Source organism: Calonectris borealis, chromosome 25, assembly GCF_964195595.1.
Source record: "Calonectris borealis chromosome 25, bCalBor7.hap1.2, whole genome shotgun sequence".
Lineage (NCBI taxonomy): Eukaryota > Metazoa > Chordata > Aves > Procellariiformes > Procellariidae > Calonectris > Calonectris borealis.
In genome coordinates this window covers 7,665,264-7,689,774 of record NC_134336.1, presented here as the reverse complement: position 1 = coordinate 7,689,774, position 24,511 = coordinate 7,665,264, and the positions used below count along the sequence as shown (strand labels likewise).

Sequence of the window (24,511 nt, the reverse complement as noted above, 5' to 3'; positions counted from 1 at the left end):
GAATCAGAAGAAAATGGCATTAACATGAAAGTTAGGGTGTTTTTTTTTTTTTTACAACAAAGGGAGAGCTGCCAATAAAATAGAAAAAAGCAGGAGGCACTTAAGGCTTTTTTAAAAGGGGAGCAGAGAACAAGCCCCGAGCTCTGTACTCGAGAAAGAGCATGTATGGTTGAAGACGGATACATCACACTTGGCCCTCTCAACCTCAGCTCCTCTGGACCGTACCCAAGTCCTGCTCACCCTACTGATCCCCACTCACTTCCAACGCTCAGCTCCAAGCAGATCTGCTCTGGAGCCTCCATGCCAGGCGTGCTGTCGGCCAAGATGCCAAAGCTGCCGGGTGCCGGCTGATGCCATTTTACAGGCTCACTGTGTACAGAGGTTACAAGGCCAGAGGGAAACACTGAGAATATCTTGCTTGGCTTTCTTGTTAGCACAGACCGACTATCTTGTATTTTATATTCTCTCAATATTCTTATTCATATTAACAAATTGGATGTAGAGGGACAGGATGTTGTAGTCTGCAAGATGCTTGTTTCTTATCTGGCCTGGGCAGGTAACACTGGAGAATGTTTTTTGAGTGTTGGTCAAAAAACCCTGGCGGCTTTTCTCCGATTTCCAGTCAATCACTTTGCTTCATGAAAAACCAGCACTTCAGCCAGTCCTAAAGTGTCCCGTTTACTGGTGATGTAGCAGGAGTGTCCAAGGACAGAGCTGACTGTAGGCACCACAATCCTCCCTCACCCCGAAAAGCAAAGGGGAACGCTTGCTCCACTGCTGCCCCCAGCTTCCAGTACGATATGAAAAATGTCCTACCAGCCCTAAAATCACCCTCTATTTTGCCTGGTCTCTGCCTTCTCTTTTGTCCCCACCCCCCACCTTGCAGAGCACACCATGCTCCCACAGACTGGAAGGATCTTTGTTTGACAGACCACGTTCCTCCATAGAACGTAGATCAGATCTTCTTTTCAGGAAGAAATGAGAGAATGACACTCAATGAGAAACACCACGCTTTTGTAATTACATCTGTGAGCTAAACAAAAGCCAAGGATTGTAAACCTATATGACTCCCTGCAACTTGGCTGTGAAAATGCCTATTAAGGGTGACTGTCTATCACTTTTGCTTGCCTTTGGAAAGCTCCTTACCGCGCGCTTGTGCCAAAGGGAGATATTACTTGCAGGCAGAGTGTCAGATTTGGGCTCTGATGTCTTAACCTTCAAAAATATTTACTACAAACAAAACACTCCACACACTCAAGGGGTCAAGCTACAGTAGTTGTGAACAATGTAGCTCTGCACCCTTGTGTTTGGATTCTCATCATGTTGCATTTAATGTTGATCTTTCGCCCAGAATTTAAATGAAGACGGAGTTTCTGTTTATATCTTTAACCGAAGTCTGGTTTGGGCTCCATTAGCATTTCAGCTCCCGAGGGGTCATCAATCCAACTGAAACGATACATGTGCGTTTCAGGTCACATCTGTGAAGGAGAACGTGCCCTACCCAGATCAAGGCATCCCATTAAGGTCTGCAGCCCATATGTGTGTCTGCTAACAAGCATCAAGGCAGCACATGAAAGCAGCACGTTTTGAGCCAACTCGGTATGAAAATTAGCAGAATATCGTCTCTGCTCGCAGATCCAAAGGTGACGGTGGCCTTCCCCGACGTCTGGGCGCAGCCTCCCAAGGGGTCAGCTCTCCCACGACGACGGCAGAGCGCCTGCATGTCCTACCCATTAAAATTTCCAGGCACTTTGCTCAGCCATCAATCCGGCTACACGTTCTCCATTGGTAATAGCTACAACCGATAACACAATCCTGTTTACTCACTGTCTTGCTCAGAAGAAACGCGAGAATGTGTGAGCCAAAACTAATAGGTTTCAAACACCAGCATGCTGTCTGCTGTGCTTCTTCTCAGAGCTGTCCCAATTCAGTATTAGCTTTGAGCAGAAATGCTTTCAGCCTGGACTACAGGGTGCTCTGTGCCAGAAAGCTGCTGCAGTTTCACCCCCCTCACTCTACCTGAGCTTCAGGCAACGATGAGCTGCTCAGAGTTTCTTGCAGGGAGGCGATCCCCGATCCCCACTGCTACACCACGTGCTTGCCAAGCAGACACGGGCACATCAGCATTTCTGCAGCGTTTCCTCCCTAGGTCAGCAAGCCCTGGGATGCAGGGAGGGGTGGAGGTTGGTGTGCTGGGTTACCGTGAGCGCTGATGGGAAAGCAAACCTCTGAATTTCACAGAAAGCTCCATTTCAGGTTGGCGTTGCCACTGAACAACAGCCAGTCCTCTGACATCTGCAAACGGTGCAGCGTGTGGAGCAGAGGGGAAACTGCAGTGGAGCCCCCAACACCCCGAAGGCAGACCATACACAGGCCGTGTGAGCTGTGAGCTGCCCCGTAACCTCACCTGGAGCTCAGCACGGGGCGACAGAGGACCTAGGACTTTATCAGAGGTGCTAATAAACTTCCTCCCGTTGGAGAAGGTCCTTCACAAACTGTGATCCACAGTACTTCAGTATAAGGGTAGACAAGGACAGACGAGATGCCCCAAGAGAGAACAACGAGGACTGATGTCAACGTGTCACAGTCCAACGTGCCCGACAACCACCACCCTGAGTCTCACCTCGGGGCCCAGGATAACCAAGCCCCTGAAGCACAGCAACCACTTCAGCTCTCCTGGGGTTCTGAGAAACGCAGGTGAGCCTTTCACAAAGGCAAACACGTGTTTCCTTTTAGAAATGGCTTAACTCAGGCCATCGTTTAGTTTCTTTACAGTTGCTCTGTACTTGGTGGGAATTATGTACATCACCTCAATATAGGGACATAAGGACATCATTATACTCTATAAGTAAAATACAGGCCTTAAAATCTTTTACTAAATTATACAAGCCTTACGTAAACTTCCTAAAATTGGAAGTCTCCTGCACATCCCCCCTGAGAGATAGCAAAAGCTGCCAGTTTTATGAACTCAGCCTGCCGGCACTGCGCACAGGGGCACAGCCCGCCTGCCCAAGCCCTCATCTCCAAAGGCAGCAAGAAGCGACCGACTCCTGTGCCGCTACCGCCAGCCCTTGCCCTGCGCTCGGCCAAGCCTGCCGGCACCGCCTCTGCTGGGGCAAGGGCCGATTCCTGCCGCTGGGGAAGAGGGAGTGCAGGTCACACCACGCCTCTCCTACGGCAACAAGGACCGGGCTAGCTGCTGCTGCGAACGCGAGAGAGGAGCTCGGGGAGGGGTAAGAGGCTCCTTCTGCCCAGGACGCATGTGAAAGGAGGGCAGAGTCAGCCCTCGGCACTCACAGCTGGGCACCAAGGAACAGATCTGCTCGATCCTGCCTGATTTAAAAACGAGCTGGCTCAGCTGTGTGCCTACCCTGGTGTCTTAGCCATTTTTGACTGGTCAGAATTAAACACACAAGGACTGTCCAAAAGTAGTTTTTGTCTGTAAATTAATTTGGCATGCTGCGGTTTCCCACATCCAAGCAACTCAAAAAGCTTTTTTTTTGGGGGGGGGGAACAAAACACAAATGGGAGAAGGGAGAAGGGTGCTCTCTTACCTTGGTACTGGGAGGGAGACTCTGACGGGCGGCCGTACTTGTGCTTTTTACCATCTTTCCAGTCTATGGCTGAGACAAGAAATAAAGCATTTGTGTCAGTGAAGGAAGCCGGCAAACGCACTCTTCAACATTATCTGCTCATGTCACCTGCTTTACAGGCACCTCAGAGGAGAGGAGTGACCTCCCTGTCACGAGCCCAGGTAACATGGATGATTTGTCTAAATCTATGGGATGTGCTCCCTTCCTCCACACAGCTCAAGAGAAGACCTCACACGAGGTATCTGCATTTGCATCTTAGTCTCTGCCCAGTCCTCACCAAGTAGCGTTCTCCCACAATGGCAAGTAATAACATAAAAAGCAGCAAACTGCTAGAGTTTCATCATTTTAACTATGTGAAGAGCTGGCAAGGCTTGAGAGGAACAAATGCGAAAGCCACTAAAAACGGCTCATGTGGATCTTGTACACTGAGAAGCGGAGCCTGAATCACTCCTTGTTTATCAACTCCAGGTTACTGCAGCCAGCCTCGACCCTCCTGGGGATGGGGAGAGGACTCCTCCCAAAGCCTGCACAACTGCCCTTTCCACGCACAACACCAGGTTACCACTGCGTGCCCTGCACAGCTCGTAGGAGAGCACAGCAAAGTAGCCCCAGCTCTGAAGAACATCTCTTCTGAGTTGTGTTTGCTCGTGACAGCTTTGGGCCTCAGAGTTGCAAAAAAATAAAGTTCCCAAGACAGCTCTGGAAAGTGATAGAGCAAGAAGCGGGGGATGCTCACTCCTGCTTCCAGCAGCCTCCAGCCCAACGGAGGGATGCCAAACCAGCGTGCCGCTGCAGAACCCGCCCTGAGCGAGCTCCTCCACCTGCTGCTGCCCGACCGACGCACCCTGGGAGCGCTGCTGCAGTCCAGCTCATTGATTTTGCAAAGTATTTTTAGGGCTATTATAAACAACAATTTGGTAATGCTCTACGAAACATACCTTACCCCCACGAAAAGCAGTTCCTTGTGAAATGAACAAAAAAGAAAACAGGAAAAGTTTTGAAATCTCCTGAGAAGGAGCTGAAAGAGGCAGGCCATGAGCTGCTGCTAGAGTGGCCTGGTGGGTCCTAAGATGTCTGAAATTGCTTTTGGACCATTATTTTTGCGATCTTCTCTTCCTGACATGTTCTCTGCAATCCAACGGACAGGACGACGATGTAGGTTTTATCCCCTAAGTGAACGTAAGGGACATACGGAGTGTGGCCACAGCATCACTAGACACGGACCAGACAAAGAGCTTCCCTGGAGACACACGAATGAAAAAGCTGGAAGGGCACCCTTCCTATAAATGTATTCCCACGAAGGACAGCCATCTTCTTAAGAAAGCAAGAATAAAGGCCACGAAGTATTTAAGTCAGAAGCAAAAAAAACCCCCAGGATGGGTAACGCTCCTCTCAGTGTTGCAGGATAGCTCTCTAATAGCATCCGTGCATTCAAAGTAGCCTCTCGCCACACTCTGCAGGTGAAGTTACATTTTGTTCTTAACCTTTAACATGCAAAAATCCTCATTAAGCAGGCTGCAAAAGCAGCAGAGAGGGAAAGAAACGCAAGAATTTCTGCAGGCAAATAAAGAAAAAGGAAAAGTTCAATGCATTATATTAAAAAAGCAGGTAAGTAGGACAGAAACCCATGTGCGCACGATGCAGGTGTTGCTCCTGCAACCTACGGCACAGCATTCATAGCACAGGTCACACAGCCACGCTGGCTGGAGGCACCTTGCTCCATGAGGCAGAGAGGACAAGCTGTGTGCGAGGCTAAATTCAGCCAGGCCGGTCCGCGGCCACACTGCTGACTAATCAACCTGCCTCTTTTATTACCAAGCCCTCCAGCTGCCTCGCAGCAGGCTCTCCCCATTCCCTGCTTTCCTTCATTTATTTTCACTTCATTAAAGGACAAGCAGTGTTAGGAAGTGGATAATGCTTCCGTAAGATGAACCACCAGAGAAGCAAAGGAGACGTTTAAAAAAATAAAGGGAGGAAAGAAATCGAGCATAGAAATCTCCTGCAATAAACCTTGTGAGCATGTAGCAGATGTGAACAAAGAACTGCGGAGGATGCTCCATCCTCTACGCTTCTCCCTTCCCCCATCCTCCGAAGTGCATATGATGAGATCACTCCAGTCGAACGCACATGCACGGCACAACACTAAAGGAAATCAATATTTTTGTTAAGCACAAGAAGTCCGAGCAGCTCAGCTGCAGGCAGCCTGCTTGACTTCACCCTTTTTGCTGGGGCAAGCAGGACACGGGTAGCATGCGTGCGGTCGCCTTGAGCACCGCGGCTGCTGCTGTGCGTAACGGGACAAGAGACTCAGGCGGCGAGAGGTAAGCGTCCGTAACAGATTTCATCTCCACAAGGTAGGCTGGTCTTTGGTTTCACGCCTCATTAGAAGGGGGAGGCTTGTGCCAGCGGAGAAGCAGTTTGCCTCACACTGGGAGCCCTAGCAGATGGTGCGTGCCGCGGGCGCCGCAGAGCACCCTCGCTGCCTGACGCTGTGCCCCACAAGCTGCAGGGGTGCACCCGGCCAGGGACTCTTCCTCAGCCCATCTTGGGGGTGGATTGATGAAGCCTTCTCTGCACGCTGCTGGAAAAACGAATGACTCTGTTTTGAGCATGCAACCCGCGCGTCCCCCGCGCTCCTGCCCCATCGCCAGCCTCCCGATGCGCTGCGCTCAGTCCTTCAGTCTGCACCAGCTCGCTACCGGGCCTTCGGCTGTGCCAAGCATCACTGCTCACCTTTTTGAGGGCCTGGTTTCCGCATTATATCACCCGCTGCTGTCCTTATCCTGGGACTGGCTTGCTGAAGATGTCTAGGACAAAAGAAATAAACATGAGAAAATTCCCCCATTCTGGAGCACACAGTCATCTGCAACATTAACTAATCACACAGCGGGGAGAAAATAGATGCTCTTTCACCCTGGGTTGCACAGAACATCTCCTACTGAACACAGACAATTCATTTCAACCCCCCTGAAACTACAAGTCTTTCTCCAATATGTGGACAACTTCAAATTTACGGCAGCGGGAGCAGCATAAATAAGCGAGAGGAGCATATGCCAGTCTCCGTGCTAACTCTACAGTGGGTCCCGAGTGTGTGCGTGGAAGGGGGGGCTGCTCTTGCTCACTAACAAAGGGAGGCAGAGCTGAAATTTATGAAAGAAAACACATGGAAACATAACATTAACTCTGGCAAAGCAGCACCGCAATCCCCAGCTCGCCACTTGCAATTCAAATTGCTCGCAGCAGTTCTGGGTAATAAGGATGAGAAATTGGACAATGACCCAGGAAATATTTCTGCTATTAGTACTGCAACGAATGTCCAAGTTGCACTGCATTTTTTTTTCCTGGTTGGAGGAAAACTGGCTGGACTGTCCCCAGAAAGAAAAGGCATTTGCATTCTTGTTATAAGCAAACATTACTGAAAATCAGAGCTCTTGGGAGATGCGTGCCGGACACGTACACGGAGACCAGTGCTCCTGCTCAGCCGGTCTCGCAGGGCAGTGCCTCCTGTATGCACCGAGCCTTGCCAAGCCTTGACAGAAAATATCTGAATGAATGGCTGAGCTGCAAACAAGCCCTTAGGAAAGCTAGTAAAAGCATGTTTTGACACAACACTAACTAATGAAAGATTAATTGTGTCAATATAACTCCATTTTGTTCACAGTGGGGCAGTCAGGCTGGAGGACATAAGAAGAAGCCGTCCCAGGACGCAACACTGAGTTTCTGCTTAAAGGGTTATTTACAGATCCAACTTGGCAAGAACCAGGCTTTTTCCAAACCTAAGAGAAACGAAGAGTTTAATTTTCTATAAAAGTGCTACAAACTACAGCCTTTATGTGCAGTGCTTGCAACATTGAGCAATACTCTGAGAAGAAAAATACTAAAGGAATATTAAACACTAAAGGAAAAAAAAACCCAGTTGTTTTTTAATCCGAATCAAAAGGTACACAGTAGTCTCTTATTGCCTCTCTCATAAATAGCGTGTGTGTTTGTGCATACTTGTGAAAGGAGTAAAGTTTCTTTTCCTTTCAATAGCAGAAGGTAATCTACATGTGAAAGCTTATTTACAACTTTTAATGCTTCTTTTCATAATTTTCTTCAGTCTTTTTTAGTAAAAGCTAGCAGTCATGGTAGGAAAAGTCCCCCAGCCATAAAACCCAGGGTGAAAGGTGTTATATAAAGGCACCAGACAAGCATTCACCATCTCTGGCTCTGCACCTCTGCTGTCTGCTCGGCTCCCCCAGACGCAGGACTTTCTGAAGTACTTAAATGCTAATCACAAATCTCGTGTGTTTGGCACGGGGCGGGTGCTCCTGTGCCACTCAGACGGCTTTTGAAAAGCTGCTTCAGCCTGAGCATTTCAGAGCCCTACCCGGCAGGGATGTGTAACCCTTCCCTGCAGAAGTATTTAGAGGAAAAATTCGTGACCACGTATGAGATGCTCAGACACGATTTGTGGAAGGCTGTGGCTCGGGACTAGAGGTGAAACTACTGCACCCTCCACCCTCGTGCAGACGGCAACGGGAGTAGCCCTAACTATTTGTAAAGCACACAGATGACTGGTGGTGTCCCTCAGCCAACACTGTAGTGGGCTCCCAGCAAGATCTCATGGCGTGGAAGAGAATGAGGCATTGTAAATGTTGCTTCTACTTAAAAAAAAAAAAAAAAGGAAAAAAAAAAAAGGTGACTCTTCCCCAAAGGAGAAGACTTAGGCTGCATGGGGACTCCCACTCTGCTGAGAGCCATGTGGGTGCCAGCCTGGGCAGAGCGCACTCCAAAATACGCTTCTAAGAAACCACCCAAATGAGATGGCCCCAGCCTGACTCCTGCCACCCTTTGCGGTCCTCCACCATGGCTTTGCACCATCCAGCTCTCCCGTAGGTTCTCACACCACAGGACAGCAACACATGGTTTTAACCTGCAAAATCATAACTCAAAAATGAAAAAAAAAAAGCAAAATAATTAGTGTGGTTCAGGGCCACATAACACCCAGAGAAGAGCCAGAGCCAAACTCCACGATGCGCAGCTTCAGCCTGCCTGCCCCGTGGCAGCTAGCCCTGCGCAGCGCAGATGTGAGCCACCAGCCTCACTACATCCCAGGGACAGCGACCAGTCCCTGCCCGCTCTCCTTGAGCCTGGAGACATAGCCCGTATGTCCCAGCCCTCCTGAAACTGGTATAAGGTGGGCTTTACTAACACAGGGCTTGGGAACTGGTAATTCCCACTGGCCGTAATTTCATTCTCTAGTTGCCCAGAGATGGTGTGTAAAACTCCATCCTTGGAGATACTCCAAGTGTCACCAGCTACCACCCTGAGCAGCCTGATCTAACCTTGAAGTTGAGCCTGACTTCAAAGCCAGCCCAGCCCTGCACGCAGAGCTGGACCAGACAACCTCCAAAGTTCCTTCCAACCTGAAAGACCCTATGATTCTATTTCACCGACAACTGATGGGAAGGCAAGCGGAATCGCCCTATAGGCTTTAGCAAGCCTGAAACACCCCAGTGAAGACGACAGACTTCAGTCTAGAGAGAAGAAAGTGAACGGCAGAACAGGCCAGCTAACAGGCACTGCAGGACAGGGAGAAATGCAGTATGGATGTATGTGGTCTTTACACTGCTCAGGGCCTGAAGACTAAAAAAAAATCTTAAAGTAATAAATAGCAGAAGCTACAGTTTGGTATCCAAGAGGGAAAAATGGCCTATCCACACAGGCAGATCTTCATGAATGATCTCAGACACAAACAAGCCCCTGATGAGAACTTGTTGGCTGGGTCAACAACACGAAATAGACAATCTTAATTTTGCATCAAATAAAGCACTTGAGTTTTACATAGGCTAGCACATGCTGCAGTACTCCATCTCCAGAACCCGACGCTTGTACAAAGCTGCATACCAGAGTTTAAAACTCCCCTCTTTTTCAAAAGCTGTACTTCTCATGCTTGTGGACATCAAGATAATCTTGCAAGCACGGACCACAGTTTTACGTGGTGTTAGTTTCCAGGATTTATACCCTGAAAGGACAGATCAATGTGCAAATTCTTTTCAGCAGAATGCTACCTTAAAATCTAAAAAGGCCAACTGATTTGCTGCCTTTTGTAGCAGATAAAGTGCCTTTCCCACAGTTTCAAACAACTTCCACTCACCGAGATATCAAAACTGCCAACGGCTCCACTGAACTGTCATGGGCTCTAGTTCCCCATCATTCCTACAAGACAGCAAAGTCAGTACAAATACTGTGGCATATCAAAACCTGAAAGCATAAAGACAAAATGAAAAAGTTTGCATTTAATTGCAGAAAGGCTAGGCTACCAGTTGCATTATTCATGTTCATATTTAATTCATTTAAAACATCCAAATTTAAATTTAAAGACAGCTGCAACAAACATTCCCACTTGCCATAGCAAAGCAGCGCAGAACTTGACACAATTTAGGTCCAGCTTGCAATGAGTACACAGGACTGTAGCTGTTAAACACCTTTGATATGTGTAAGATCACATCAACTGAGTTGATACAAACTAGTTCAGCTTTTGTAAAATGAAACTACCACACAAAGAAGGATTTAAAAGACCAGACCTGGTTAGTAATAAAAAGGAGAGAGACCACAGGAGAGGCATATAAAATAATGAATAGCATGAAGGGAGTGAATTGGGGACGCCAAATTATCCCTTCCACAGTGCAGCAGGGCAAACCTATAATACTAAAAAAACCCAAGTATATACCAGGGGGAAGGAAATTTTGTTTCTTGGAAACTAACACACATGCAATTTCCTCATGGAGGATGTTATCAGGACAAGTAAACAAGTAACACTAAGAAAGGACAAAGACATTCAAAAGCAAAACAGCATTTATAACTGTATCAAAGCATGAAACGCACAGGCCATTGGTACCCACACCTCAAGCAAAAGCTGACTGAAAGGTGGGGTGCCAGCCGAATCCTGCCCACCTTATTACCGTGTTAGCTGCTGCATTTTGGCAAGGAAAAGCCGAGCACTTGCCTTCCTGCCAGGCTGCCGGTACCGGGTCACGGCCAGAGGCAGGACACCAGCTTGAGACACAGTTTTGTTAGCACCCCAGTGACCCCCTGCATTGGTTTACACCAAGATTTACACCTCGGATGTATTTTCCTTTTTCTTGTTCAAAAAATAAAGTCTGCACAGAGGCAGCCAGGGCTGGGAAGAGCATCCCAGGGCATCCCCAGCTCAGACTGCCGCTCTCTCCAGCAGCCACACCACACAACCCTCAGCACAAACATTGCCAAAAGGCATCTTAATCTAATTAAGTTCTCCCCCCTGCTGCTCTTACCAACAGGCTCTTCCAAAAGTTCATCCTTCTCATCCCTAAGGGGAAAATGATTCAATTTACCTGTGCCAGATTGGAAGGGACCTTCAGGGTTATAGGGTAGCCTGCTCTGCAATATTCTTCCACTAAATGTTGAACTGCAATGTCAGTAAAACAAAAAGTGAGAAAATGTGGGTGGAAGATACTGTCACAGCTATACAGACCTCATAAGATGCATGTAATCTCTTTATGTACAAAGCCTCCGCTCCTTCGGAGTGCATAATTATGAAAAGAGTTAAAGCTGAAGCTCTTAATGTTTCTTCTAGGCACTTCTTTATTCCACTAAAGGCACCACTCGCATCTGAATTATTTCCTGGGGTTGTTTGGACTTCGTATTATACGAGGAAGATTATGGTGAACCTTGGGATGGAGGCCAAGTCAGTTCACAGCGCTACCATGTTTGATTGAAAGGGTAACTGAAGTTTTGTTGACAGCGTGCCAAGCTTCAAACCTCTTTGGACAATGCAGTTGCCAGCAGGCAAGATGTGTTCAGAAAGAAGAGGAAGAAAACTACCAACAGCGAAGCTGAAAAATGGTTTTATTAGGTCGGATACATACCCCACAGATCAGGATCGTGAAAAAAAAAGAAAACTCAGAGTACTGTGAGAATGACGCTTCTTGGAAATCCCATGGGACAGCGACAAGAGAATCCTGATGGTTTCTCATAATGCAAAATGCCTGCATTCATTGATTTTTTTTTCCCCACAAAAGCATGGGTCTTGAGCACCACGACCAGTCCAGCTAGCAAAAATCCCTTCCACATAACCTCTGCTTCAACTGAGTTTTTCTTCACGGGTATCTTTCCATCAAACACTATCAATGTTTCCAATAACAAAGAGCTATCCCTTACAAATTCCCTCGGAAAACGTGAGGGCAGCATTATCCGTTCCTGCCCGTCAAGGGTGACGGCAGCGCTGCCATTCCAGCTTCCCAGCTGGAGGCTCAGGCCGTGCCGGGTCCTGTTTCAGCACCATTCTGGAAGCCCACACGTGCACCACGGGTTACACGGGAGCGTCCAGCTGCACCCTGACCCGATCAAAAACCAGGCACTGAGACATGATGAGCAGATGCATATAACCATCTCAGCCTGCTCATTTAACATCTTTTTTTTGCCATTTTTAATTTCTATGGTGGAGAAAGAAAGGCACTTTCAGCCTACTTGAGAAATTAGAGGACTGCCAGCATGTGATTTGAAACACTTCTTACCTGTTTTGGTTTTCACACCGGACTTAGCTCCTCAGATTTCTGCCTGACCTGCAGACACCATAACTTTTGCTGGTCTAAACCCACGGTTTTCCCCCTCAAAGCATGCTCTGGTGAGCCAGCCAATTGACCCCTCTTCTGGGTGGAAGTCAATGACCAGCAGACAGCTCCCAGCACCGCCCTCAGCCGCAGCCTCCTCGGAGCCAGCCACAACCCACACGGAGTACTAAAACGAAATGACAAACAAATGCTTACATGGGACCCGAAGGAAACTCTCAAGAGCGAGTAGCTGCAAAGTTTGAAGAGGGGAGTCAGAATTTATCTTCACCAACAGGTTTATTTCCTTCCAGCTCCCTGTCATCGTCCTCTTGGACAAGACTGGAGTTTTATTTCTCTTGTCTGTGCAAAGCCACGTTTCGGCAGCTCCGAACAAAGGCTGATGAAGCTACAGCACCTCTGAAAGCATGTCTCCTCCTTAGGTCTCGAGGGTCCTTACGTTCATACTAGGAAATTTTTCAAAGAAACACTGTAACAATGAATGTTGGTATTTCCATCTGGAGTACTGATCCCCTTGTGTGATCTGAAATGTCTGATGGCTGCAAACCATTACTCCTCTTTCTACCAGAAGGATTTTGTGTCATTTCCAACATCTCTCTCTCTCTGGAACCAATTTTATCTTTCTACCATGTAAGAAGTGGACTGATAAACTCCAGACTTCACGACTGGCTCCTCAGAAACACATTCTTGTGAAAGATGTTAAGACGCTGAGGTGTCTCAAAGATGTGATCATGAGCAACACACTTCCTTAGCCCCTGAGCCAAGTCTCAGGGGAGAGCATATTTTAAGAGAGACAAAAACATGTAAAAACTTGGATAGGCTATGTCTCTACAATGAAAATATCAACTTTATGACTTCCTTTTGAACACCTTCAGGTTGGAGGGGAGAGGAGATGGGTCAACCTCCTAGCAAATGACAGCTGGATCATCAGACACTGCCGAGTTGAGCCCAAGGGAAAGCCAACGGCTCAGGATGAGGGTGAAAACCAGGGACCACTGGAAGGAATCACTCACCACCGCGAGGGAGGCTGCAGCAGTTACCACCTCTCATGACTGTGGAGGAAGTGAAATAAAACCTTGCAGGATTCCAGCACAGGTTTCCTTCTCTCAAAAAAAACCCAGCATGGGCCTTTGCTCAAAACAGAAACATCTTGCCGGGTATCACTGCGAGCAGACCGTGCTCTCCACGAAGCTTCAAGAGGTTGCAATAAAAACTACATGTTTGGCTCCAGGAACAGGATACCCAGGCTGGGAGAAACGGAGTGAGGAAAGGGCTTAAAAAAAAAGCCAGATGAAATAGTCTCGCTTGAGTCTGCTAAGAGGAAGCCCCTTAACATGTTGAATCTTCTCAGTACAGACTTTTGTACTGATGAGCTGGGAGTTAAAGCCAGCTTACTCCATGTCTGCCATTTCTGTCGTGATGGGAGTGAGCGCTATGGCCCTTCAAATCCTCTTTAGAAAGACGGAGGTTGACTGCTGTAAGAAATTCACACATTGTTGAAAAATCAGAACTGCTTTTAAGACAGGTGTTGCTTTGCTTCTTAAAAAAGCCCCACACAACCAGAAAGAAAACAGTGCAAAACCTAAAGCCTCCCCATGCAGGGCAACACAGAATCATAGAATGGTTTGGGTTGGAAGGGACCTTAAAGATCATCTAGTTCCAACCCCGCTGCCATGGGCAGGGATAAACATCAAGCAGAGGATCCTGTACTGCTCCTCCCCGAGGCAGTACTGTGTTCAAGGCTTGGAGCAAAGACCTGGGCTGCCTTGCATTGCCAGGGAGACAGGGAATGGGCCACCATGAAGACTGGCTGATGTGGTGTAGACTTAAGCTAATCATACAAAACCAATCCCCTGTGACTACAGTTGGGATTAAGGAAGCTTCATTATGCTCCGGAATTATTTCAGCAGATCCCTTCATTGCTGGTCGTGCTGCTGAACTGACTTTCAGGCTTTGCGTCGCTGTTGTTTCCCCTTGGATAAGCAATGCCAGTGTACCACATCGCAATGTGAATGAAGCCACCAAGACCATGGCTCACCATAAATGTTCTGAAGGAGCTTTGGGAAAAGCAGCAGGTCTCTGTTTCTGGGTGTTAAGCAGAGACATTTCTGACTCGTACCACCACAGTACCTCCAGTGGAGCTCTCCCAAACACACTGTAACAGAAACCAACACAGAGGACTGACATTTTGCGCAGGTGAGGCACCTTTTACATGTAGAAAACCAAGGGACTGATGGACTTACCAAGTGCTGTATAGGAACAACATGCCAAAGCAAGGAATTGAATCTGCACGTCCTAGGCTGTGCTTCTGCCACTGAACCATCTGCGTTATAACTATTCGGTGTCAGCAGGACTCACTCAGTCAAAAGTTAAAGTTTTCTGCCTTTAGAAGAGGAATGGCTTGGGCTACAGCAGTGGAAACTATCTGGAGTGGCATGCCAGTGTACCCAACACCCAACCCACAGAGGTCACCTTGAAGTAGAGGAGAAAATTTATCACACTCGTGGCACTCTGTAGTCCTGACCCCCGCGTATTCTGACCATACCCCAACACCCTGATGGCAGGGAGCCAGGCCACGTGCCAGTTTTGCATATACCTGGGTTTCCTTTCAAAGCAATCCTGGGAGCACGAAGAGCTGCTGAGATATGGTGTACCCCAACACGCCTCTGCACTGGGTCACGCATCCCCCATCACCCGGAGACAAGCTGCAGGGCACACACTGAGAGCAGGGTGCAACGCAGCGCACCCTCTCCCACGAGGGTGCACCCAGCCTGTGGAGGCTCAACGGGAAGGCCAAACTGATACAGGCGGTAAAGAAAGTTTTGCAGCAATGTGGCTATTTTAATCTGCCCTGAGCCACATGCCAAATCCAAAAGCTATTAATGAAAACAGATGGCTTACAGAAGACCTTGAAATGGGATTCTGCCCATGATGGTTACAAAGTCACCCCAAACAATAGGATGCTTCAAAGTCTTTAAATAAGAATTTAAACAGGAGTACATAAAAAAAAAAAACAGTGCCTGTTTCCATATCATCACCAGGCTGCAACAGAGGCACAACCTGCTCTCCTAGCTACATGACAGGCTAATACAGCACCCCTCCCACAGTACATCATGACTGCTTTTCCAGACGGACGGCAGTTACACACACGATGTATGTGGCCCCAGAAATGTGCCCCAACGTGTAAACTGTTCATAGGTTCTCTGTTCAACACCCAGTATATATATTCTACAAAAAACTGTTTAATCAACCTTATACTTATTCTCTGCTGGACTGTATCTTATTAAAAACTAAGCTCTTTATGGGATAGGAGATATGGGAAGGAAATATCAGGTGGATAAATATATACATGATTTGTAATACTAATTGATGAAATGAATGTACCTTAACTCCAGGAAGATGGTATACACCCATGTCTCTAGCAAGGGGAAACAGGAGGTAATCCAGAAAGAAAGGTCTGACTTCCAGTTGTGTCTCTATTGGAAATGTCACGCCAGACTGTGCAATGATGCTGCAAGCTGGATGTGAGAATTCCTGGAAGAAGATTTTGCATTAACTATTTCTAGTAATGTAAGTTTGATAAAGTTTCAGCATAACATCCTCAGGAGACCATAAGCAGGAAAAGGCAGCTTGAGGGGGGACAAAAAAAAAAAAGGGATGGTAATTAGGGGACACAACAGAAATGTAAACGAGGAAAGCCTTCGAACCAGAGGGGAAGGAGATGGCCCAGTCCCTTACATTACCCTGTATCTTGCAAGCACTCCAGCACAAGGGAGGAGGATGCTCCCCAGGGACAGACACACAGGGCAAGGTGTTTCCACTGAAACAGCAGAATGGGAGGTGAGAGCTCAGGGAGCAGACAAGAGCAAACCAACCCTGAAGAAAAGGTAAGGGACAAAATCAGCACTCTCTAATGAGCTAAAATACTAGAGATGTGGGGAACAATGATGGTTACATCCACCTAGAAGTACATTTTCCTGTCTTCTGCTTTCCTTTTATAAACGATCCTAACAATTAAATTGAATGCTTAGCAATAACCCTTGGGAAAATACACAGAATGAAAACTTTGATCCTTAAGCCTCACATGGTATCAAAGCAATCTCTAAGCATGTTACTTAGAGTGCGTAAGGTGCTCTCTTCCCTCACCCAGCACAAAGTAATGACCTCCTCTAGAGTTAAGTTATTTCTTAACTTCCTGGGGTCCAGCACCAACACAGTCATGTCCTTACTGGCAAGCAGCACTGGGGGGGCCCGCGACTCAAGTCACACTCAAGGGTGAATTCTTCATAGATCCATATACAAAACCCTGCCCCTGACTCAACATCCATACAGCCAACCTTCCCAAACCTGTCAAATACAACTCTCTCTGCCCTCCTGAACCTGTTTTCTCAGAGAAGACAGGGTAAGATGATCCCTTTAGCATATATATCCTTAGAGTGATAAAACTCAGGGTCTCCCCTGCTAAGCAGTACAGCCAGATTCAGAGTCAAGTTCTTCCCTCCAACACTCCCAGGAGCTGATTCTTCTTGTGCAAACAGGGGACAGAAGAGAAAAAGTTCCTACTGATCAGCCCCATCTGCAAAAGAAATGAAAAAAAAAATCCGAACCCTCACGGTATGGAGCAGAGCCACACAAATCCGGATTTACCCCTGCTAAAGCTGAAGAGGAGTCGGTCTCTGCTGCCTGGAGGAAAGGAAATAAAACCTTGCAGGAGGGAAGGAGCGATGTCCAGGAGGGCGAAGGGAGAGGCTGTGCCATTACTTCTGCTGCCCGGCCTCCTCCAGCCCAGCAGCAGCCTGCCAAGGCAACAGGGCTGCACGGGAGAAGAAAGCTCACAGAAACTCACTGTACCCCAAGGGGAACGGCGTGCCAGGGCAGGAAGCAAGCGTCTTTGTTTTATTTTCTCGCTCATGTAGAGAGATATTAATCCATCTATTTCTTAGGAAAAGGAAAGGAAATTGCAGCAGTGCAACATGCCAAGAGAGACTGGGAGAGCCAGGCTCACCAAGGATGGGTATTAATTACTGCTTTCTATTTTTATCCTGGTATAACTCTGGTCTCGTCTGTGACTTAAGGAGCTAAAATCCCAGGAGTCAAAACTGTAAATCTACGGAAATAGGTGAAATATCCTCTACAGGCTACAAAGTCTGGATACAAAGAAATTCTAACAAGTGCCCATCAAAACTTCTGTAAATTTTAATAAGAAAACAGAGAGCAATCTAGCAGTACACAGAAATGTTATCTCAAGAGAATTACTCCCAGAGAGGAAAAATCACTAGCCAGTTCCTGCAAGAAACCCTGAACAGATTGCTTTTAATTATGTAAAGAAAAAGTTGTTAGGCTGCTTTACATTCCTGAAGGGCCAAGAGTTTGGAAAACTAAAAAATATATTGTGAGGCCCTCCACTGTTGTCTGTACAAGACACTATGAAATCTCTTATTTTGGCAACAACATGTACATACAGTAGACGCCAATATTAAAAAAAAAACCCATGACCACAAGCAACTAAAAGTCCATCCTGCAGCTAAGAAAGTATGTTCAGTGTCTGCCAAAGAGCTAATGAAAAAAACGCACTCTTATAGAATGTATCTGCTAGACATTAAACTACCTGCTGGACATTTTGTACAGCTTATAAAGCCATAAAATATCACAGGGCATTTACAGATTTTCCAGCTGACAACAATATGACATAACTGAACAGACCCAGAACAGACTGAGTCCTCTGGTCAGGCACAGTGGGTAACGCTGAATATATACTGCCACATACACAACTAGAAACTGTGCGGGCAATGCACAAGACGAGAGCAAAGCTCATAGCGATGGAAAACGAACCAAGGTAACAAAGCCATCCCTCAGCCTCACTGTAATGCTGGAACCACAGCGGGACTACCCAGATTTACAGTGCAGGGGCTTGGATAACGCCCAAGTAGAATCAGTTCCTCCTGCCTTGTCTGGGGCATGGGCAATTCACCGTCAAGCGAGTCGCTACCTCCTGCCATGCTGGCAGATGTGTGGCATTGTACAGCCACCCAAAAACCTCCATTTTGGGACTGCGGACTTCACCTCTGGAGACTTGTGACAAGCCAGGAGGAGCGGCCGTCTGCCACGGTTTATCTCCCTTGCGGTAAGAGTCAAGGGCTCCAGGCAAGCAGCGAGGCGGTGGCCTCGCTGGTTAGAGCTGATACCTGTTGCCAACCAGTCATCTTCTGGATGATGTCATGTCAACTGTACATAACATGAGGTACAGCAGATATTCTGCTACAGAAAAAAAAAGCATTTTACTGAGTAATCTTCACACAAGGACAGAAATACTAATAGCTCCAAACCCTGAAAGATGTAAACTTCCACCACCTAGGGAACAACGTGGGAACCATGAATTACACTGTTACTGAACTAGTAAGGACTACTAACAGAGATGCAAATTAACAACAATCCTAACATTTGGTGGCTGACAGCACATCACTACATTAGCACAGTTTTCCATCTTCCATCTGCAGCTGATACTCTAATGGAGTATCCTGAAAACATTTTTTAATGACACTGCACTACCTCAAGAGTTACTTTCTTTAAGAGTCTGACTAACAACTCGGGGTGTGAGCTGATGCCGAGGATGCCTCCACGGTCTTTCTGCAGGCAGGCACAAGCTCACCAGACACCAGAAACTCTGAGCTGGAACCGTGCAATTGCAATCAGCACACCGCTGCCCAGCCCAAACGCAGCATCACGCAGCGACAAGCCTCCCGGTTCGGGGCTGCTTCGCGCTGGGCTTGCTACCAGCAAAAAGCAGGCAGCATCGCTTTCCACCTGCCAGGTACCTTTCAGTAGTCTTGCAGGTCTGGAGAGCTAGCGTACGGACGCACAGAAGGGCATTTCTTATCAGGCTGTAGAGACATCCAGCCACCAGAAGCATTCAAACAACTGCCTGACAACACGAATGTGCTCTAGGTACCCGCGATAGTGAAAAGTTTCACCAAGGACTTCTGCAGAAGCAAAATGGAACTAAAATTATGAGGTTTAATACATAATGAGACTAAAAACTACAGTGGCAACGATTTCCAGGAGCTGGGCTGATAGGGGGGCAGGGACACAGTAAAGGCATCGTGCACATTTGTTGCTGCAGTCTCTGCTTGCGGGGCTGCAGGAACAGTCACACGCTGCCAGTACACAATCCAGGAAAACGTATGAGCCCCAGAGATAACAATCAGCAGGTACCAATGGCTAGAAAATACAGTAAGGAAGCAGGGTAACTGTGTTACAGAAATCTTCATGCAATGCAGAGAGCTTCAATATCGTTACTGCTTTACAGCTAGGAGTCCACCCCAGCCCATCCGGGCTTTGCGAGGCAGTAACTCTCATCCCGGGAAAGAATTTGAGAGTGCCTCATCCCTTTTTTTCCCCTTTCTGGAGGGGGGAAAAAAAAAAAAATCACAGCCTATTTCAACTGTAGATCTCTCCCTGAAATGCATCGTAACAATTTTATCAATGACTGTAATGAAGAAATGTTATGATAACACTTTGAAGTTATTAGGGAGACCCATCGTAGCATGGAAAGGGATGGGAAATTAGCTGCAGACCATGAATTTCCACAGCAAATGCACGATTCATAAAATGTTCAACCACAGGCAAAGGAGACAAAACCCCACCCCATGACAGAGAACAATATTCTGCTCCTTCCTACTCAGCAACAGTTTTATCAGCAGTGTCTACATCATTTTGAAGTAATGTAACTTTTAATGTCATCTTGTTGATTTTTATAAAATGTATTACTAACCAAAAACTCTGTAAGATGTTTGTAAGATGTAAGATGTGCATTTTGCTATAGAAGTATGAGACAACTGGGGAATTCGTGATATACAATTTTAATAAAACACATGCCACCTCAAGCACCACATTTTCACTGACATCAGCACAGATCAAGGACTGTTAGTTATGGCCAATACAACACGAGGAGTCGGGACTAGGGCTGCCACACACGTGTAATTAAATACACGGCAGTGCACGAGAGCCAGCAGACACCCTCTGAACACAGAAGGGAAAGGTAGCAAGGAAGATCAAACTCCACACAAATGATTGCTTTTACATTTACAGAATTTTTCTTCTCTTTGGTAGCCTGCCAGAGAGAAGGTGAAATGTCAAAATGACGAGGATAAAGTACAGCAATACCGGCCTGAAATCAAGCAAAGCTCCTTAATCACCCGAATAGTCAGACACTGGAGTAGATTGCTGAGGAAAGTCTGAATCACCATCATTGGAAATCTTTAAGAACAGCTGAGACAAACCTCTAGGAAACTCTATGTGTAGGTAATCCTTCAAGGTCACTTCTAGAAACACTGAAACAACTAAGACGTTCTTCATAAGCTTATATCTGATCACACAACCACTGCAGTATTTTTTTTAAATTTGCCGGAACAAGACAAAAAAAAAAAAAAGCAAACAAACTCAGCGTATAGAGAGCGGCAGCCTCCGGGCTGCGGGAACATTTGCTTGACTTATTTTTAGAAAGTGGAATTGGTGCAACTTCCTCCTCAGTCCACATCAGACCTCATCAGCTCTTCTGCCTGCTCACCGTGCCTTCACTTGAATAACGCTCCGTGTGCGTGCAGCAGAAACATCCCCTACCTTACGCACGCCACTTGGGCAGGGAAGGCCACGCTCCGGCAAAGGAGGGGAGCGGGGAGGAGAGGGCTTCTTTGCAGCAGTGACAGCAGGGAGGGGAGCGCCTGCCAGGAGATGCCCGAACACGCTGCAGAGCCCACCCAGCGCATTCAACCCGAGCTCGGGGAGCCAACCTCACCCTAACGCGGTCACCTCTGCAGACCGGCTGGTTTCGGGGACACAAAGCAGCACGGTGTAGACGGCGTTTCGTGTTGCCAGGAGCCAGAGCCAAGCCCAGGTTCTTGCCTCGGAGAAGTGCTGCGCGTCCCCGTCCCCCGACAACGTGTGTGCAGCCCAGCCCAGCTTCCTCAGGGCTCTGCTCGCCGGCTGCCGGCCTCCCCCGCGGGCTGCAGGCAGCAGGGGACACGGGGAGGGCAGGCAGCCTCTGGCAGGCGGCCCAGGGAGGCTCTCCGACCGCCAACAGCCAGGAGGTAGCGGAGAGGGAAGACAAGCCACCCCCCGTTGCTGGAAACACAGCTGGACGCGCGTCCCACCGCTTCAAACACGGGCGGAGAGGGCTCTGCGAGGTGGGAGGAGGCAGGGGCTTACTCGAAACAGGGAAGGGAAAGAGAGGTCCGGGAGCAGGAGATGAGGTGCGCCCATCGCACAAGGGGAGGTCAGGGCGGACAAAAGCCGGCGCCGGGCTCTGGCTCGCGGGAGGCGTTGCAGCACTGCCTCTTCCAGGCGGGCGGCGGGCAAGGCGATAGCAAACGGCAGCCGAAAAGACCGTGGCTCACTTGGTGCAAACCAAAGCAACGCTGGGCTTTTCACACTGCACAGCGCTCTGCCAATGCTAAACTGAAAGAAACAGCACAAGCGTCCTCCAGCTCCCCCCCAGACACAAATTCCTTGCTGGAAAGCAACCGCTTTTCCCAGCAGGACCTTTCCCTGGAGCCAAACATCAGCAGTACCCTGGGGGAGCTCAGAAGGGTGCACCTACCCCCCCACACGCCCAAGCAAACCACAGCAGATGTGGCTCCAGCAATGTGTGAACCAAACCTGCTCCCTCGCCACAGCATCCAGGGGAAGGGACTGACGCAGTGTCCGGTGCAGTGCTGGAAGGGCCAGGAGAGGGGAGGAATCGCGTGTTTCTGAATGGGTAAAGACAGCGCTTCACAAATTTCCACTGGCATCTACTCCTACTGTTTCCGTTGTTAAAAACAAAACCGAGCCACGGGGAGGTTTCTGGACTGTTCACACTGTGTCAGGCTGGAAAACATAAGAGCTAATCAAGGTTGGGTAACTTGGAGCACATTGGCTGGGAGGAGGTATCTCCAGAAGGAGATAAGCTTCTGACTGGTGCTAATACCATTCGATTTACATCACATACAAAAAAACTCCTGAGCAAGAAACAGAGAGGGGTCTATGTATTTCAGAGGCACAAGCTTGTCCCAGGGAAAAAGCCAGTCTCACGTCAGCTCCCTTGTGTTGGTAATGGCCGTATCGACTCACCTCTGCTCTCGCTTCCGTATCTCCAATGACCAGTTACCAGTCAGACAGTGGAGCTGCAAGGGTGACTTACTGCTCCTGATAAAGTCAGGTCTCAGGAAGACCAGTGCTGCTAGACTCCTCTACAGCAGCTTAAGACATCACCCTGTCCATCTGGCCTGTTGGACGGGGCTGCCATGCACACATCTTTTCCTTCAGTTCACAGCCAAATTCTTGAACTTTTGCTCAGGATGAGTCTGCATAAAACCGCGAGACTATGCACAGCAAGAGCGGAGGCACAGACAGAAATTCTGCTTAAATCCCTGCTACAGTGGCAGAAACATTTGGTAGGTGTCTGAGCGAACCCTGTGGACTGCAATATCGTATATCGCGGCATCTAAATCTGCTAGAGGTTGTCTGTCAGAAACCTCTGTAAAAGAGCTAAGTATTATTCTGGTTTTCTAAGGAAATTTAATGCAGATGGAGATCTCTGGGAATTAAAGTTTTCAGCACCAGCCAGGCTGTAGTGATGCCCCTGTACTGAACTCTCTTTCTGCTTGGTGAGAGCTCACAATTGAAGCTACCTCTGAAATCTGCTATTAACGGAGACTGCTACGCAAGACAATCAGCAAAGAGCACAGCTTCGCAAACAAGAGGCGGTGGTGATCTCCAGTGCTCAGGTGCCCTCACCAGATACCGGTTTGACATCACCAGCTCAGGCCACTAGACATGCATGAGTCTGCTGCAAGCCAAGTGAGACCTGGTGATACAGATGGAAGATTTCATCTGTTTCCTGCTACTTTCAGACTTGCATTTTCACTTTAAACATTGAGCAAGCAAGTTTCCACTGTTAAATATTTAAGCTTGGTAAGAAAGGAGTTCTTTACAAATGTATTTAAAAAAAAAAAAAGCATTTTGCTTTAGGACTAGGCCCTGTCATCCTGCAAGTAAAGAAGGATGAAACGCTGTTCATGTCATGTGGCCTGGAGTGCAGGTGCTACACCAGGGCGTACCGCTGGGGCGAAGGAGAGGGTCAGAGTTATAGTCCTGTAACACTGAGAATTTAATTGTGGGGATGATTTTTACCTTGACATGTTTCTGAATTATGTAAAATATAACCACATGCAGGAGATCAACCACCTTGCAAAAGAAGCTGGGAGCCGGAGCTACTGCTCTGTCCTCAATGCATCTTGCTTCATTTCTCATGGACCCCTCCTGGCCATCTTGTTAGCAAACTTTTCAAACATAAATGGACGAGTAAATGAATCAAAATCTGCTTGTCTCAACACCAACTGAATTTCAGTTGCAGCCAAGAAAAAGAAAAGGAAAAAGACAGAGGCTAGGTGCAAACATTACAGCTTTAAGAGACCAAAACATGCCAAGCTTTAACTTACACCAGCTCTGAGCCCACACCACTAGCACGCTATCCAGGTTTTGCAAAGGGGAGTTCACCGAGCACGCCAAGTCCTTTGCCACAAACACACAGTTCAACATGCAAATACGCAAACGTCTGATCTGCATTCTTTTTCACATAACAGTACTTAGACATACCCAAAATAGGGTCATTTGGGCCCACTTATTACTACTGCTCCACAGAAGCTCAACTAACACAGTCCTACCAAGCCCAGCTCGACCACAGCGCTTTAAGAAAAGTGTGGGTCGACAGCAGAGTCCAGAGAGGGCAGAGATCAGCTGTGCAGAAAAGCCCACGTGAAAAGAGCAGAGAAACAGAGCTTGTTCAGCTGAGGAAGAGAAAACAAAGTCTTCAAATACTTCAAATTTAGCTGCAGAGATGTAGGGAGTAGAGTGTTCTCCACGTGCCCTGGAGATCAGAGAAGGAACAGGCTTAAAGTGCAAGACAGAGGTTTAGATTAAACACCGTGAAAATCTCTCTAATGGCAAGGAGGCCCGAGTGTTGGCGTACATCATCTGTACAGGATGTGAAATTGCCAGCAGGAAGAGCCTTAAAAGAAGAAACATTACTCAGGAAGGGGTTAGATGTGTACCTGACCTTACTCTGGGTTGGGAAACGACGATGACGTCTCTGGAGGTCCTCTCTAGACATACTGTGTCTGAGGCTATGGAACAAGTTTCAGAAATTCCTTAAACTAGATATACGGCAAGGACAGAACACCCAGGCCACTCACATCCTAGTCTGAAACACAGCTACCCGATTAATACACCATCATTTTATACCCTAACAGCATCTTCATTTAAAGGCACCAAACTGTGCTGCAAAAT

At 47.6% G+C, this 24,511-nt stretch overlaps 1 protein-coding gene across 34 annotated transcripts in view; it reads right to left on the bottom strand.

Moving 5' to 3' along the window:
- Positions 1 to 24,511, bottom strand: part of SCMH1 (Scm polycomb group protein homolog 1) — a 73,901-nt gene that overhangs the window by 47,329 nt on the left and 2,061 nt on the right. For 6 of the 34 annotated variants that reach the window (XR_012677255.1, XM_075173753.1, XM_075173740.1 and 3 more), the window contains exons 1-3: positions 8,168 to 8,233; positions 6,327 to 6,401; positions 3,555 to 3,623 (exon numbers count right to left, since the gene is read on the bottom strand). The exons of 1 other annotated variant lie outside the window; for it this stretch is intronic. Coding sequence is in view for 30 of the 33 variants with exons in the window: in XM_075173753.1 (XP_075029854.1) it covers positions 3,555 to 3,623; positions 6,327 to 6,401; positions 8,168 to 8,222 (199 nt within the window). In the remaining 3 variants the exon portion in view is untranslated. Of the gene's footprint in view, positions 1 to 1,146; positions 1,391 to 3,554; positions 3,624 to 6,326; positions 6,402 to 8,167; positions 8,240 to 9,482; positions 9,601 to 9,732; positions 9,813 to 10,951; positions 11,498 to 12,133; positions 12,357 to 14,225; positions 14,343 to 15,571; positions 15,722 to 21,841; positions 22,052 to 24,511 lie in introns of those variants that run through there. 27 more of the 34 variants (XM_075173733.1, XM_075173737.1, XM_075173739.1 and 24 more) reach the window with 21 other exon arrangements.